This window comes from Malurus melanocephalus, unplaced genomic scaffold (assembly GCF_030028575.1).
Source record: "Malurus melanocephalus ecotype Western Australia unplaced genomic scaffold, MMel_1.1 scaffold_30, whole genome shotgun sequence".
In the NCBI taxonomy this organism is placed as follows: domain Eukaryota; kingdom Metazoa; phylum Chordata; class Aves; order Passeriformes; family Maluridae; genus Malurus; species Malurus melanocephalus.
The window spans coordinates 2,331,619-2,349,169 of record NW_026623262.1 but is presented as its reverse complement, the minus strand read 5'-3'; the positions used below and the strand labels follow the sequence as shown (position 1 = coordinate 2,349,169).

The following is a 17,551-nucleotide window of genomic DNA, read 5'->3' as shown; positions in this document are numbered from 1 at the left end:
CTCTGACTGAGATATTTATAATTACTAACATTTCCCTCCCCATCTTTTTCCTGTTTAGTCCCACCAAGCCCACCTTCAAGGCCAGAAGTCTATTCTGTATCTGCAAGTGCCATGGCCATTCGCTGGGAGGAGCCCTATCATGACGGTGGCAGCAAAGTCATTGGATATTGGGTGGAAAAGAAGGAGCGCAACACCATCCTTTGGGTGAAGGAGAACAAAGTACCATGCTGTGAATGCAACTACAAAGTCACAGGCTTGGTGGAAGGCCTCGAATATCAGTTCAGAACCTATGCTCTAAATGCTGCAGGTGTTAGCAAAGCTAGTGAAGCTTCCAGACCTGTAGTGGCTCAAAATCCAGTTGGTAAGTATTACTTTCAGAGTTACATGGTTAGTTAAGCTAAAATAGAATTGCTTTTCTCATTTTTTCTGCTTTATTCCTCCAGATCCGCCAGGAAGACCAGAAGTAACAGATGTCACCAGATCTACAGTGTCACTGAGCTGGGCACCTCCACTTTATGATGGTGGAAGCAAAATTATCGGATATATTATTGAGCGCAAACCATATAACGAATCTGGTGATGGACGTTGGCTGAAATGCAATTATACCATTGTCTCAGAAAACTCTTTTACGGTGACAGCTCTTAGTGAAGATGAAGCCTATGAATTCCGTGTACTAGCAAAAAATGCTGCTGGTGTGATTAGCAGAGGATCTGAATCAACTGGGGCTGTCATTTGCAAAGATGAATACAGTAAGGAATATTTACTTGGAACAATTGAAAACCTAATGTTTAATCTTTAGTACCATCATGTAATTTTTTTCCAATCTCTTTTTCCAGCACCACCAAAGGCTGAACTGGATGCCAGACTGCAAGGAGAAGTTTTAAGCATTAGGGCTGGATCAGATCTTGTCCTTGATGCAGCCATTGGTGGAAAACCCGAACCGAAAGTTTTCTGGTCCAAAGGTGATCGGGAATTGGAGTTGTGTGAAAAGATATCTCTGCAATACACCAGCAAACGAGCCATTGCAATTATCAAGTTCTGTGACAGAAGTGACAGTGGAAAATATACTCTAACAGTTAAAAATGCAAGTGGGATGAAACAAATTTCTGTTAATGTCAAAGTGCTTGGTATGTATCCTGTGATTAGTATTTAGTATACTAAAAAAAAAATCCACATTCTTTTAAATAAGAATGAGATAGTTTTCCTTAGCCACTAATAACAATACTTATTTTGATTCCTACACAGATTCACCAGGCCCATGTGCAGGCAAAATCACAATTAGCAGAGTAACAGAAGAGAAATGTACTCTGACATGGAACATTCCTGAGGAAGATGGAGGTGCAGAAATCACTCACTACATCATAGAAAGACGTGAAACCAGCAGACTTCACTGGGTCATTGTTGAGGCTGAATGCCAGACTTTGTCAACTGTGGTAACAAAACTTATTAAAAATAATGAGTACATCTTCCGTGTGAGAGCTGTCAACAAATATGGACCAGGTGTTCCACTTGAAACAGAACCTGTGATTGCCAGGAATGCTTTCAGTGAGTGTTACCACCTTCCATTCTTCAACAAAATTTGTAGAATAATTCTCATGGATAAACAATATCTTTAACAATTTTTTTTTTACCTTTTAAAAAAATAGCTATTCCAACACAGCCTGGTGCTCCTGAAGAAGTGGCTGTTGGCAAAGAACACATCATTATTCAGTGGTCAAAACCCGAATGGGATGGTGGCAGTGAGATTAAGGACTATCTTGTGGACAAACGTGAAAAGAAAAGTCTGCGCTGGACACGAGTGAATAGAGATTACACCATTTATGATACCAGACTGAAAGTCACTGGTCTTATGGAAGGGTGCCAGTACCAATTCCGTGTCACTGCAGTGAACGCTGCTGGAAACAGTGAACCTAGTGAAGCTTCACAATACATGTTATGTAAAGAGCCATCATGTAAGTTACGATATTTAAAACACATTTTAGTATTTGTACAATGAGCATTACAATACAATTAGTATTTACAATGAGCATACACTCGCATTGAAACTCACACTTCAACTAAGAAACCCATAACCACATGTAACCTCACTGAATTAGTGAGTATTGGAATAACTTTAAAACAGTTCATCTTAAATGTATTTCCTAGGATTAATGTCTGGTAATTGATTTTGACTGTGAAGTGTTTTCTGCACCTATGTAAAATGCATTTTCTTCTTTTTCAAAGATACTCCTGCATCACCTTCAGTTCCAAGAGTTGTGGATACTACAAGTCACAGCATAAGTTTAGCATGGTCAAAGCCCACATATGATGGTGGTGCTGACCTCTTAGGCTATGTTCTTGAAATGAAAGAAGAAGGCAGTGAACAGTGGTATCGACCACATACGACCGCCACTCTGAGGAATGCTGAGTTCACCGTGACTGGTCTTAAAACAAACCAGAAATACCAATTCAGAGTTGCTGCAACAAATGTGAATGGTATGAGTGAATTTAGCGAATCATCAGCAGAAATAGAACCTGTGGAAAGAATCGGTAATTTGAAAACTTAAAGTACATTTCAATGAAACTGTATTTTACTTCAGAACTTCTACAAGATTAACTAATTCAATGTTTCTTATACCCTTCATCAGAAATACCTGAACTTGAGCTTGCTGATGATCTGAAGAAGACAGTGACAGTCAGAGCAGGTGGTTCCCTGCGCCTAATGGTCTCTGTATCTGGCAGACCTGCTCCTGTAATCACATGGAGCAAGGAGGGTGTTGACCTTGTAAGTCGAGGTATTATTGATACTACAGACAGCTACACTCTGCTTATTGTGGATAAAGTCAATCGGTATGATGCCGGAAAATACATAATTGAGGCTGAAAATCAATCAGGAAAAAAATCTGCAACTATTTCTGTGAAAGTGTATGGTAAGTACTGCTACAATTGTATATGGGCATTACACCACTTGGCATGCTTATTGCTCAGAAATTAGTGTCATTCATTTCCAAAGGAAGTTTGCATTTTAAATAACATGAGAATGTTTGAGAAGTCAGAGAAACAGTCTATTCCAAAGGAAAATACATAATTTCTGGAGCTGTGCTAGTTTAAAAATCAAATCCCAGCATTTTTTTTTTATGCAGAAGTAGTCATTGATTGTAAAATAAAAGTATCCGAAAGGGGGAAAAAAAGTTTGTTTGCTTGTTCGTTTTAGATACACCTGGTCCACCACCTGCAGTGAGAGTTAAGGAAGCATCAAAAGATTCTGTGACTCTTACTTGGGACATACCAGTCATTGACGGTGGAGCCCCAGTCAACAATTATATAATTGAGAAACGCGAAGCTTCCATGAGAGCTTACAAGACTGTCACTACTAAATGCAGCAAGACATTTTACAGAGTTACTGGACTTCTAGAAGGAGCTTTGTATTATTTCAGAGTACTACCAGAAAATATTTATGGCATCGGTGAAGGCTGTGAAACATCTGATGCAGTACTGGTATCTGATGTCCCCATGGTACCACAAAAACTCGAAGTGATTGACACCACTAAATCAACTGTTACACTTGCTTGGGACAAACCGCTGCATGATGGTGGCAGCAGATTGACTGGCTATGTCATTGAGGCCAGCAAAGCTGGAACAGAAAGATGGCTGAAGGTAGTGACATTAAAGCCTACCGTCTTCGAACACACCATTATTTCTCTCAATGAAGGTGAACAGTACTTGTTCAGGGTCAGAGCGCAGAACCAGAAGGGCGTGTCGGAACCACGAGAAGTTGTCACAGCAGTGACAGTTCAGGACCGAAAAGGTAGGTGTTTACTGGTGAAAACAATAGGGTTGAGCTTACACCAAATGAACGTGTTCTTTAAACAGGTATTAAAAATATTGATCATTTGCTTTTCTTAGTTCTACCAACAATTGATTTCACTGGAATACCTCAGAAGACAATKCATGTACCTGCTGGCAAGCCCATTGAATTAGCCATTCCAATTGAAGGACGACCACCTCCAACTGCATCTTGGTTCTTCGCTGGTTCTAAACTAAAAGAATCAGAACGCATCAAAATGGAGACTGCTGCCAAAATGGCTAAATTGACTGTGCGTGAGACCACTATACATGACACTGGGGAGTATACACTTGAACTGAAGAATGCCACTGGAACAGTTACTGATTCAGTAAAGGTTATAATCCTTGGTAAGAATTAATGAAAATAAGTGTCTGTGACCTTTCTCCATTTCCACTTTTACATGAGAAATATGATTCCTTTTTTCCACCAGTTTTGTAAGGCTGGTTTTTTTTTTGTTTTTTTTTTTCCCTCTAGACAAGCCTGGACCACCTGTTGGACCTATCAGAATTGATGAAGTTGATGCAAATTATGTAACCATCTCCTGGGAGCCACCTGAGCTGGATGGTGGAGCTGCCCTTAGTGGCTATGTGGTAGAACAGCGAGATGCTCACCGTCCTGGATGGCTGCCAGTTTCAGAGTCAGTAACCAGGACAACATTTAAGTTCACCAGGCTTGTTGAAGGTGCAGAATACGTGTTCCGTGTCGCTGCTACAAACCGCTTTGGAATCGGATCTTACCTGCAATCTGAAATTATAGAATGCAAGAGCAGAATCCGTAAGTTTGAATTTTTGTTCATTCTCTACCTTTAAAATTAAAAATATATCTTTAAATGGATTTATAATTCACACATATACTAGATTTTTCTAGATGTTGCTACTTACTTTTGCCAGGTAAAATTGAACATTATGATGCACAGTAATCTTGTTATTTTCCAATGAAAAATGCCATCCATGAATCTGTATAGGTATTACAAATGTACTGCTCAGAATGTGGATGGTAAACTTGGATTTTCTGTTCAGGTCTACCATTAGTCTTGAATAATTGCTTTACCCCATTACAAAACCGGAATTTTTTCACTGACCTGATTTAGAAAGTACTTAGATACATGCTAATTAAAAAGAATTTGATATTAGATTGTTATTCAGCGTTTGTCACATACTACTAATGTGTAAAGTCATTTGATGCTTTTTTCACTAATTCTATGTCATCTTTTTACAGGTATTCCTGGTCCTCCTGGCACTCCAGAAGTGTTTGATATCTCTCGAGATGGCATGACATTGACATGGTTCCCTCCAGATGATGATGGTGACTCACAGATTACTGGTTATATTGTGGAACGCAAAGAAGTTAGAGCAGATAGATGGATCCGTGTAAATAAAGTTCCAGTCACCATGACTCGTTACCGTTCCACTGGGTTGGTGGAAGGATTAGAATATGAACACCGGGTCACAGCAATCAATGCCAGAGGCACTGGGAAACCCAGCCGTCCTTCCAAGTCTGCTGTTGCCAGAGATCCAATTGGTAAGTGATTTCCTACATAGGTTAAACATAGGTTAATGATGGTAGAAGGGAATGGCACTAGTAAAATCTACTCTTTTCTAATTTGAAAATTTATCTAGATGTATTAACAAATGAGATTCTGACTGGAGAAAATGAAGAATACATTAGTGAAAATGTTTCATTTGAAGTTTCCCTGTATAAATTCATTATAGACTTATTGCAGATCATAAATTGCAAGTTGGCATTTGTTTCATCCTTCAAATATTCATAAAAACAAATCGCAACTCCCTATTTGATCTTCTCTTCCAGCTCCTCCAGGTAAACCTCAGAATCCAAGAGTCACTGATACTACAAGAACATCAGTCTCCCTGGCTTGGAGTCCACCAGAAGATGAAGGGGGTTCTAAAGTTACTGGTTACTTAATTGAGATGCAGAAGGTTGATCAATTTGAATGGACCAAATGCAATACTACGCCGACCAAGATTCGTGAATACACCTTGACGCACCTTCCCCAGGGTGCAGAGTACAGATTCCGTGTGCTAGCCTGTAATGCTGGTGGGCCAGGAGAACCTGCTGAAGTGCCAGGAACAGTCAAAATAACAGAAATGCTTGGTAAGACATTTCAAGTCTTAGCTCTCGAAAGCTGTCCTAAAGAAAAATTTTGCCTAAAGCAGGTATGATATCATCTATAGAAGGATATAGCATGACATGTTAATTTTGTTTACAGAATATCCTGACTATGAACTTGAAGAAAAATACCAAGAAGGTCTCATGGTGAGACAAGGGGGAGTAATCAGGCTTACAATACCCATTAAGGGTAAGCCCATCCCAGTATGCAAATGGACAAAAGAAGGACAGGACATCAGCAGGAGGGCCATGATTGCGACATCTGAGACTCACACAGAACTTGTGATCAAAGATGCAGAAAGAGAAGATTCAGGCACCTATGATTTGGTACTTGAAAACAAATGCGGCAAGAAAGCTGTGTATATTAAAGTCAGAGTAATTGGCATTCCAAATCCACCAGAAGGACCACTTGAGTACGATGACATACAGGCTCGTTCTGTCAGAGTAAGCTGGAGACCTCCTACAGATGATGGTGGTGCAGATATCCTGGGTTATATCATTGAGAGAAGAGAAGTACCGAAGACTGCCTGGTACACTGTTGACTCTAGAGTGAAAGGGACATCACTAGTGGTGAAAGGGCTCAAAGAAAATGTGGAATATCACTTCCGTGTTTCTGCTGAAAACCATTTTGGTATTAGCAAATCTCTCAAATCTGAAGAACCAGCAGTACCAAAGACACCTCTAAGTAAGTTTTCTTTTAGATAAAAAAAAAGATTAGTTACTACTTTATGATCCAAAAGTGCAATAATGTATGCAGAAATTTTAATTCCATTTCTATTATTTCTATTATTTTTATAATTATTAACAGATGCTCCAGAGCCTCCAAACAACCCACCTGAAGTGCTTGATGTTACAAAGAGTTCCGTCAACTTGTCCTGGTCCAGACCTAAAGATGATGGTGGTTCTCGTGTAACTGGCTACTACATTGAACGTAAAGAGACATCTACAGAAAAATGGGTCCGGCATAATAAGACACAGATTACCACTACAATGTACACAGTCACAGGACTTGTTCCAGATGCTGAATATCAATTCCGCATCATTGCTCAAAATGACATTGGTGAAAGTGAAGCAAGTCCTGCTTCTGAACCAGTTGTATGCAAGGATCCATTCGGTAAGAAAATGTCTGCACTAACAGATCTTCTGGAGAGCAACTTAATGACGTTTAGAGAAAATATGATTTTCTGTATCTATTTTCATTTTCAGACAAACCCAGCCAACCTGGAGAAATTGAGATCACTTCTATATTTAAGGACAGCATTACTTTAGAATGGGAACGACCTGAAAGTGATGGTGGCAAAGAGATCCTTGGCTATTGGGTTGAATATCGCCAGTCTGGAGAAAGCACATGGAAAAAATGCAATAAGGAACTCATTAAGGACAGGCAGTTTACAGTAGGAGGCTTACTAGAGGCCACAGAATATGAGTTCCGTGTTTTTGCAGAAAATCAGACAGGCCTCAGCAGACCTCGAAGAACTGCTATGGCAGTGAAAACTAAATTAACATGTAAGCAAAAATTTCTTGTCACGTTTGCTGTGACATTGTTGTCATTTGCTGTGTCATAAACCATGGTGCTGCACTGAACATGCTGCCTATTTGTTTTACATATTTGCTAACATGCTTGTCCCAAAGGACAGTCTTCCAAGTATAAGAGGAACAAGTATAAATGAAAATTAATTTCCAGTAATACAGTAACAGAGGAAAATTTCATAGTAATCATCATTATTTTCTTTATTTTCTTTGTTGTAGCTGGAGAAGCACCTGCCATAAAGAAGGAAATGCAGGATGTTACAACTAAACTGGGTGAGGCAGCTCAGCTAACATGCCAGATTGTCGGGAGACCTTTGCCTGATATTAAATGGTACCGCTTCGGCAAAGAGCTGGTACAAAGCAGAAAATACAAAATGTCATCTGACGGACGCAACCACACTCTGACAGTAATGACGGATGAACAGGAGGATGAAGGTCTCTACACTTGCATGGCTACCAACGATGTCGGAGAAATTGAAACTAGTGGCAAGCTATTATTGCAGGCTCCTCCTCAGTTCCACCCTGGCTTCCCATTGAAAGAGAAATACTACGCAGGTACAGGTGGCACCCTCCGCCTTCACGTTGTGTACATTGGCCGGCCAGTACCAGCAATAACTTGGTTCCATGGCAACAAACCTTTGAGAGGATCAGAAACAATAACTATTGAGAACACAGAGCAGTACACTCACCTTGCTATTAAGAATGTCCAGCACAAGACTCATGCTGGGAAGTACAAAGTACAACTCAGTAACACATTTGGAACAGTTGACACTGTCCTTAATGTGGAAATACAAGGTAATTAATTTTATTTTCAGTATTTTTGTGGAATATTTTCTCAAATATTGACTGGAAAAATAAATGAACATTTTATGCTTTTTCTTGTACAGATAAACCAGATAAACCAGTAGGACCAATTGTTATAGAGTCTATACTGAAGAATTCTGTGGTGATAAGCTGGAAACCACCAGAGGATGATGGAGGTGTTATGATAACCAATTACATCATAGAGAAACGTGAAGCCAAAGAAGGAGCAGAATGGCAGCTTGTGTCTTCAAGTATTTCAGGCACAACCTGTAGAATTGTTAACCTAACTGAAAAYGCAGGCTATTATTTCCGTGTCTCTGCTCAGAATATATACGGCATTAGTGAAGCACTGGAGGTTTCATCAGTAGTTTTTATGAAGCCTCCGTTTGGTAAGTAGAGGCCAAAATATCAATGTCTGCATGCCACCATGTTTTTGTTTAACCCCAGCCAGCAGCCAAACCCCATGAGCCGTTTGCTCACTCCCCCTCAGTGGGATCGGGGAGAGAATCAGAAGGGTAAAAGCTGGAAAACTCTTGGATTGAGATACCGGCAGTTCAACAGGAAAACCAAAAGCTGTGCACACCAGCAAAGCCAAACAAGGAATTCATTCGCTTCTTCCCATGGRCAGACAGGTGCTCAGCCACCTCCAGGAGAGCAGGGGCCCATCACACCTAASAGTGGCTTGGGAAGACAGATGCCATCACTCCAAATGTCCCACCTTCTCCCGTTTTATATACTCAGCATGGTGTCAYATGATCTGGAATGTTCCTCTGGTCAGTTTGGGTCACCTGTCCTGGCTGTGTTTCCTCCAAGCCCCCCATGCACCCCAAGTCTTCTCACCAGTGTGTCAGTACAAAAAGCAGAAAAGGCCTTGGCTCTGTGTAAGCCTTGCTCAGCAGTAACAAAAACATCTCTGTGTTATCAACCCTGTGTTCAGCACAAATCCAAAACACAGCCCTATAGCAGCCATTACAAAGAAAGTTAACTTTGCCCCAGCCAAAACCAGCACGCCCTGTAATTAATTAGTAAGGCAAACTTACTTCAGTTTTTGAACTTCTTTGTTCTTACAGAAAAACCAGGACAACCCGGCCAGCCAGTAGCAAGTGCTGTCACAAAGGATTCTTGTGTTGTCTCATGGAAGCCACCTGCAAGCGATGGCGGTGCAAAGATTAGAACTTACTATCTCGAGAAGCGTGAGAAAAAACAAAACAAGTGGATTTCTGTAACAACAGATGAAATTCGTGAAACAGTCTACTCTGTGAAAGACCTTATTGAAGGTCTTGAATATGAGTTCCGTGTCAAATGTGAAAATCTTGGTGGTGAAAGTGAGTGGAGTGAGGTATCCCAACCAGTCATTCCAAAATCTGATGTACCAGTTAAAGCTCCACATTTCAAGGAAGAACTAAGGAATCTGAATGTGAAATTTCAAGCTAATGCCACATTTGTCTGCAAAGTCACCGGTCATCCTAAGCCAATTGTCAAGTGGTACAGACAGGGCAAAGAAATCATGCCAGATGGGGAAAAGATCAAGATACAGGAGTTCAAGGGTGGATATTACCAGCTGATCATCACAAATGTGACAGATGATGATGCCACAGTATATCAAGTTAGAGCTACCAACCAAGGAGGATCTGTGTCTTGCTCTGCCTCTCTGGATGTTGAAGGTGAATAAAGGGTCTTGATAACCAAGACAAATACGTTTTAATTTTGAATATTTAGACTACAGATGCTCTTCTTGTGGGTTTTGGCTTCATGTGTTTTTTCTTCCTCTTTCTATTCCAGTTCCTGCAAAGATTCATTTGCCCAAAAACCTGGAAGGCATGGGAGCTGTTCATGCCCTCCGAGGGGAAGTGGTGAGCATCAAGATTCCATTCAGTGGCAAGCCTCCCCCTGTGATCACATGGCAGAAGGGACAAGATCTCATCGATACTAATGGACACTACCAAGTAATTGTTACACGATCATTCACGTCTCTTGTTTTCCCAAATGGTGTTGACAGAAAAGACGCAGGATTTTACATTGTTTGTGCCAAAAACAGATTTGGAATTGATCAAAAAACAGTTGAATTAGATGTGGCCGATGTGCCTGATCCACCAAGAGGTCTGAAGGTAACTGACGTTTCAAGGGATTCAGTCAACTTAACCTGGAGTGAACCAGCTACTGATGGTGGAAGCAGGATCATAAACTACATTATTGAGAAACGTGCTACAACAGCAGAGCGATGGATTCGCGTCGCACAAGCTCGTGACACACGATACACTGTGGTGAACCTATTTGGCAAGACCACCTACCAGTTCCGTGTAATTGCAGAGAACAAGTTTGGCCAAAGTCAGCCTTCTGAACCTACTGATCCAGTTGTAACAAAGGAAGATAAGACCAGAGTAATGAACTACGATGAAGAAGTTGATGAAACCAGAGAAGTTACAGCAGCTAAAGCAGGTCACTATAAGACAAAGGAACTCTACGACAAATATATGATTGCAGAAGAACTTGGACGTGGGCAATTTGGCATCGCACACCGCTGTGTTGAGGCTGTTTCGAAAAAGACTTACCTGGCCAAGTTTGTCAAAGTAAAGGGTGCTGACCAAGTTTTGGTAAAGAAAGAAATTTCCATCCTGAACATTGCTAGGCACCAAAATATCCTGTATCTTCATGAATCATTTGAGAGCTTAGAAGAATTGGTCATGATCTTTGAATTCATTTCTGGAGTTGACATCTTTGAAAGAATTAGCACACCTTCATTTGAACTTAATGAAAGAGAAATAGTAARTTACATACGCCAGGTCTGTGATGCACTAGAATTTTTACATAGTCGTAGCATTGGACATTTTGATATTAAACCAGACAATATTATTTACTTCACAAGAAGAAGCTCTCTAATAAAAATTGTTGAATTTGGTCAAGCCAGACAGCTGAAGCCTGGAGATAGCTTTAGACTCCAGTTCACTTCTCCTGAATATTATGCACCTGAAGTACATCACCATGATTTGGTCAGCACAGCTACTGACATGTGGTCAGTTGGTGCTCTAACATACATACTTCTCAGTGGCCTTAACCCTTTCATTGCTGAAACAAACCAACAAGTTATTGAAAATATTTTAAATGCTGAATACAGCTTCGAGGATGAAGCATTCAAAGATATAAGCATTGAGGCCATGGAYTTCATCGATCGCCTTCTAGTAAAAGAAAGAAAATCTCGGATGACGGCTGCTGAAGCACTTAATCATGTGTGGCTGAAACAGCAGACAGAAAAGACCAGCACCAAAACGATTAAGACCTTGAGACACAGGCGTTACTATCAAACTCTAGTAAAGAAGGAGTGGAACACAGTTGTGTCAGTAGCCCGCATTTCCTCTGGAGGTGCAATTAGATCCCAGAAAGGCATAACGGTGGCTAAAGTTAAAGTTGCCCCAATAGACATTGGGCCTATTGCTGGGCAGATAAATCATAAAGTTGCAGAAGAAGGCGGGCACGCCAAATATGTATGTACAATTGAAAACTATGATGAATCCACACAAGTCACATGGTACTTTGGTATGAGGCAATTAGAAAACAATGAAAAATATGAAATCAAATATGAAGATGGTGTGGCAACCATGTATGTCAAAGATGTTTCTAAATCAGATGATGGTACCTACAGATGCAAGGTAGTAAATGACTATGGTGAAGACAGCTCTTATGCAGAACTTTTTGTTAAAGGTGTGAGAGAAATTTCTGAGCACTACAGATGCAGAACTGTTAGAAAAGTGAAACGACGGGTTGACACTATGAGACTACTAGAGCATCCCCCAGAATTCACCCTGCCTTTGTATAACCGCACTGCATATGTTGGAGAAAATGTCAGGTTTGGAGTAACTATAACAGTTCACCCAGAACCTCGCTTAACATGGTACAAATCAGGCCAGAAGATCAAACCTGGGGATGATGATAAGAAGTATACTTTTGAATCAGACAAGGGTCTTTATCAACTTGTCATCAATAATGTCACTGAAGAAGATGATGCTGARTACAGTATTGTGGCACGCAATAAATATGGTGAAGACAGCTGCAAAGCTAAGCTGACTGTGATTCCACATCCACCTCCAGCAGATGCCACGCTCAGGCCAATGTTTAAAAGACTGCTGGCAAATGCTGAATGCCAAGAAGGCCAAAGTGTCAGTTTTGAGATCAGAGTATCTGGTGTGCCAAAACCAACACTGGCATGGGAGAAGGATGGTCAACCTCTATCCTTTGGTCCCAACTTTGATATAATTCATGAAGGTTTAGACTATTATGCTTTGCATATCAGAGATACTTTACCAGAAGACAGTGGCTATTACAGAGTTACTGCTACAAACAGTGCTGGATCTACAAGCTGTCAGGCTTATCTAAAAGTTGAACGCTTGAAATATGTCAAGCGTGAGTACAAGACAAAAGAAGAGCGGGAGAAGCATGTACAAAGGCAAATTGACAAGACCTTACGAATGGCAGAAATCCTTTCTGGTGTTGAAGCTGTTCCACTGACACAAACTGCACAAGAGGCTCTCAGAGAAGCTGCTATTTTATATAAACCAGCCGTTAGCTCAAAGACCGTCAAAGGTGAATATGAAATTGAGAAAGAAGAAAAGAAGGACAARGAGGAAAGACGACTTCGTATGCCATATGAGATCCCAGAGCCTCGCAAACATGTGCGTGCCGCTCTTGAGGAAGATCAGAATATTAAATACTTTGTGCCTCTGTCAGACATGAAGTGGTACAAGAAGCTGCGAGACCAGTATGAAATGCCAGGGAAACTTGAGAGGACTGTTCAGAAACGCCAGAAACGCATACGTCTTTCCAGGTGGGAGCAATTCTATGTGATGCCACTGCCACGCATTTCTGATCAGTACAAGCCTAAATGGCGTATACCAAAGCTGACACAAGATGATCTTGAAATTGTGAGGCCAGCACGCCGGCGTACCCCATCTCCAGAGTATGAATACTACTATAGACCAAGAAGGCGATCGCTAGGCGACTTGTCTGATGAGGAGCTGCTCATGCCTATAGATGACTATTTAGCCATGAAGAGAACCGAAGAGGAAAGACTGCGCCTTGAGGAAGAGCTGGAGTTGGGCTTTTCTGCTTCCCCACCAAGCAGAAGCCCACCACGTTTTGAACTGTCTGCCCTTCAGTATTCTACTGCAGCAGCACAGGTCAGTTCAGAGGAAGAAAGAAAGAGAGAGCTGAGGTATTCAAGCTATCACATCCCAACTAAAGCTGAGACCAGTGCAAGCTATGCAGAGCTTCGTCAACGTCATGACAGGGCTGCCTACAGACCACCTAAACAAAAGCAAAGAATAATGGATGAGAGGGAGGATGAAGAATTGCTCCGACCTGTTGGCACTGATCAACGACTCTCTGGATACAGGAGTGAGCTCAAATATATGGCAGAGGAAGAAAAGAGTCGACTCAGGAGAAGGAGGGAAAGAGAAATAACTGAGATCACATCAGAAGAAGAAGAAGAAATAGAAATGGTGCAATATGCTCAGAGGGAATTTTCACCTCCCTCTAGATTACTACGGAGAAGAAGATCCCTTTCTCCAACTTACATTGAGTTGATGCGTCCTGTATCTGAATTAATTCGGCCTCGCTCACGGCCTCCTGAAGAAAGTGAGAGAAGATCCCCAACACCAGAGAGAACTCGACCACGCTCACCTAGCCCAGTTTCAAGTGAAAGATCTCTCTCCCGGTTTGAGAGGATGGCAAGATTTGATATATTTTCTAGATATGAGTCCATGAAATCTGCTCTGAAAACTCAAAAGACCATGGAAAGGAAATACGAAGTTCTGACTCAGCAGCCTTTCACCCTTGACCATGCTCCTCGCATTACCCTGAGAATGCGCTCACACCGGGTACCGTGTGGCCATAACACTAGGTTCATTCTGAACGTCCAGTCAAAGCCAACTGCCGAAGTGAAGTGGTACCACAATGGCATTGAGCTCCAAGAGAGCAGTAAGATACACTTTACCAACACCAGTGGTGTATTAACTCTGGAGATTCTCGACTGCCACATTGATGACAGTGGAACATACCGAGCAGTATGCACAAACTACAAAGGGGAATGCTCTGATTATGCAACGCTAGATGTTACTGGAGGAGATTACACTACATACTCGTCCCAGAGGAGAGACGAAGAAGTACCAAGGTCAATTTTACCTGACTTGACAAAAACAGAGGCATATGCAATCTCCTCATTTAAGAAAGCATCTGCAACAGAAGCAAGCTCCTCAGTAAGAGAGGTCAAATCGGAAGTGTCAGCAACGAGAGAATCACTTTTATCCTATGCACACTATGCTGCTTCTGAAGAAAAAGTCACTGCAGCTGAAGAAAAATCATTGGAAGAAAGGACTGTACACAAAGCATTTAAAAGCACTCTGCCAGCAACAATTCTTACAAAGCCACGGTCAATCACAATTTCTGAAGGGGAGACTGCAAGATTTTCCTGTGATGTTGATGGTGAACCCGCACCAACAATAACATGGCTCCGTGAAGGTCAACCTATTGTTTCTTCAAGGCGCTTCCAAGTAACACGAACACAGTACAAGTCTACCTTTGAAATTTCTTCAGTCCAGACATCAGATGAAGGAAGTTACACTGTTGTGGTGGAAAATTCTGAAGGAAGACAGGAAGCACATTTTACTTTGACCATTCAAAGAACAAAAATTCCTGAAAAAACCATTACATCACCTCCAAGGATCAAATCTCCTGAGCCTTATGTAAAGTCTCCAGAGCCAGTTAAGTCTCCTAAACGAGTGAAATCTCCTGAACCCATCAGCAGTCCCCCAAAAGCTAAGTCACCACCTGCAGACAAAATGGCACCAGCAGATAAAGTACAATTACCAACTGCTTCTCCACCAAAGATTAAACAGCATCTGAAAGCAGAAACTCATGGAGATAAGGTAAAGTTATCCTGTGCAGTTGAAAGCAATGTTTTAAGTGTCAGAGAAGTGGCTTGGTATAAGGATGGTAAAAAACTGAAAGAAGACCATCATTTCAAGTTTCATTATGCAGCAGATGGTACTTATGAGCTCAAAATCCATGAGCTCATGGAATCTGATAAAGGAGAATACACCTGTGAAATTACTGGGGAAGGAGGTGTTTCAAAAACTAATTTCCAGTTTACCGGCCAAGTATTTAAAAATATTCATTCCCAGGTAAGAGCTGTAACTGAATCTCATAAAACAGTTCAGAAAGAAGATGAGTTGCTTACAGTTTCTACTCAGAAGAAATCAGCAGTGGCAACTGAAGAGAAATCTGCAGTTCAAGAAGTCATTAAAAAGTCAGTTGTCACAGAAGATGTCAAACAATTGAAAGCAGAAATTACAGCTTCTTCAAGTAAAATGACAGTGTCTGAAGGGCAGAAGGTGACATTGAAAGCCAACATTCCCGGTGCCTCTGAAGTTAAATGGGTGCTGAATGGAATGGAGCTGAGAAATTCAGATGATTACAGATACGGTGTTTCTGGMAGTGATCACACACTAACTATCAAAAAAGCCACTAATAAGGATGAAGGTATACTCACCTGTGAGGGTAAAACTGATGAGGGCATTATTAAGTGCCAGTATGTTATGACCCTTTCCAAAGAGCATTCCAGTGAGCCAACATTCATCGTGCAGCCCAAGTCTCAAAACGTCAATGAAGGACAAGATGTGTTGTTCACCTGTGAAGTTTCTGGGGATCCTTCTCCTGAAGTTGAGTGGTTAAAGAATAATCAACCTGTAAGTAATCATTTAATATATTTACTTGAAATACTAGAATTATTCATAAAATCAATCTTAATGAAACCATTTTTTTCCCTCCTTAGATTGCCATTTCAACACACCTCAGAGTAACTCGCTCTAAAAATACATATTCTCTTGAGATTCGAAGTGCAGCAGTGAGCGACACTGGAAAATACACAGTCAAGGCAAAAAATTACCATGGGCAGTGTTCTGCTACAGCATCTTTGACTGTACTCCGTAAGTTTGCTCTCTGGGTCTTGTGTTCAGAGGAATCACAACATTTTGCTGTGGTGTGTCTACTAAAATGACTCACAATAAAAACCATTGGTAACATTGACTTCGTTATTTTAAGAAGTTCATATTTCTTTTGTATGTTACGTATACAGCCCTAAAATAGCATTAGAAATCTTTTAAGCAGAAGAGGTGCTCTGTTACATCAATGAGTGCATRTTAAGAGAAAGCTCTGAGTATTCATTCTGAGTATGTTAAAACCTTGATGCTGGTAATTATTCTTTTCTCATATACTAACAGAATCTGTTATAATAAAACAAAGTTATTCCACAGTTAAAATTTATTATGGCAACTTAATTGAACTGGGTTTAGTATTTTATTGGCGATACCATATCCCAGTTCCTAGCATCAAGGGGTGGCTGTGATTTGCTTGCATGACTGTGTTTGGGTTTAAAGCAAAGCTGCAGTGATTGAGCTTTCCTGTTGCCCTTCATAGCTACAGAATAATGCAGTGAAATACAGATTTTACTATTCTGTTTGTAAGAACTTGAAAATGTTTCAGAGCTCCTACAAATATGAACTGAACACACACATTTTCTTCATGTCTAATTCTAGTAATGGTTCTAATAAGAAACATTGTGTGATTACCTGTTTTTTCTTAAGTATGTATGCTTTTCCTTGAAGCTCATACATACTGGTAAGTTCCATTGCCTATTTTTAATTCCTTATTTAAAGCTTGTGATTTGGATATCTTGAATCAAATGACTGTAAGCAATTCTATACTCCACTGCAGTTTTCCATTGAAAGCAAAGTATGCCGTCTTAATTTTTGTAAAATTAACCGTACAGAACTGCATGACTTTGTTCGTTAATGTGATGTTGTTGCTTTTTCCTTCTATGTTTGCAATGCTCCTCAGCTCTAGTTGAAGAACCTCCGAAAGAGGTAGTATTGAAGACCAGTGGCGACGCAAGCATGCACGAAAGTTTTTCTTCTCAGTCCTTTCAAATGGCTTCTTCTAAACAAGARGCTTCATTCAGCAGTTTCAGCAGTAGCAGCATGACTGAAATGAAATTTGAAAGCATGTCTGCCAAAAGCATGTCCTCCATGAAAGAATCCTTTGTAGAGATGAGCTCCAGCAGTATTATGGGGAAATCTAGCATGGCTCAACTGGAGAGTTCAACTAGTAMAATGCTTAAATCAGGTCTGAGAGGTGAGCATTACAATTATTGGTAGATTATTTGGCTATCCTGAAGTAGTCCTCAGAGTAAAGCTGCTGCATGGCTTAGTGAAAACA

The 17,551-nt window shown here is 40.7% G+C and overlaps 1 protein-coding gene and 1 long non-coding RNA gene across 2 annotated transcripts in view; one reads left to right on the top strand and one right to left on the bottom strand.

Annotated features, from left to right (window-relative positions):
• The window catches only part of LOC130572206 (titin-like), a 236,009-nt gene that overhangs the window by 217,157 nt on the left and 1,301 nt on the right, over nt 1-17,551 (top strand). Inside the window, exons 278-298 of the mRNA XM_057363729.1 lie at nt 59-361; nt 444-749; nt 837-1,127; nt 1,246-1,545; nt 1,647-1,952; nt 2,224-2,529; nt 2,628-2,909; nt 3,194-3,787; nt 3,886-4,173; nt 4,301-4,600; nt 5,045-5,347; nt 5,636-5,938; nt 6,054-6,638; nt 6,762-7,067; nt 7,160-7,459; nt 7,703-8,278; nt 8,371-8,676; nt 9,358-9,951; nt 10,070-16,023; nt 16,110-16,263; nt 17,174-17,467. Coding sequence (XP_057219712.1) covers nt 59-361; nt 444-749; nt 837-1,127; nt 1,246-1,545; nt 1,647-1,952; nt 2,224-2,529; nt 2,628-2,909; nt 3,194-3,787; nt 3,886-4,173; nt 4,301-4,600; nt 5,045-5,347; nt 5,636-5,938; nt 6,054-6,638; nt 6,762-7,067; nt 7,160-7,459; nt 7,703-8,278; nt 8,371-8,676; nt 9,358-9,951; nt 10,070-16,023; nt 16,110-16,263; nt 17,174-17,467 — 12,951 coding nt within the window. The remainder of the gene's footprint in view (nt 1-58; nt 362-443; nt 750-836; nt 1,128-1,245; nt 1,546-1,646; nt 1,953-2,223; nt 2,530-2,627; nt 2,910-3,193; nt 3,788-3,885; nt 4,174-4,300; nt 4,601-5,044; nt 5,348-5,635; nt 5,939-6,053; nt 6,639-6,761; nt 7,068-7,159; nt 7,460-7,702; nt 8,279-8,370; nt 8,677-9,357; nt 9,952-10,069; nt 16,024-16,109; nt 16,264-17,173; nt 17,468-17,551) is intronic.
• Nucleotides 9,372-17,180, bottom strand: LOC130572208 (uncharacterized). The gene is made up of 3 exons (XR_008965193.1): nt 16,906-17,180; nt 15,828-16,021; nt 9,372-9,432 (listed from the first exon to the last, which is right to left on the bottom strand). It is a non-coding gene; the product is annotated as an uncharacterized LOC130572208 (long non-coding RNA).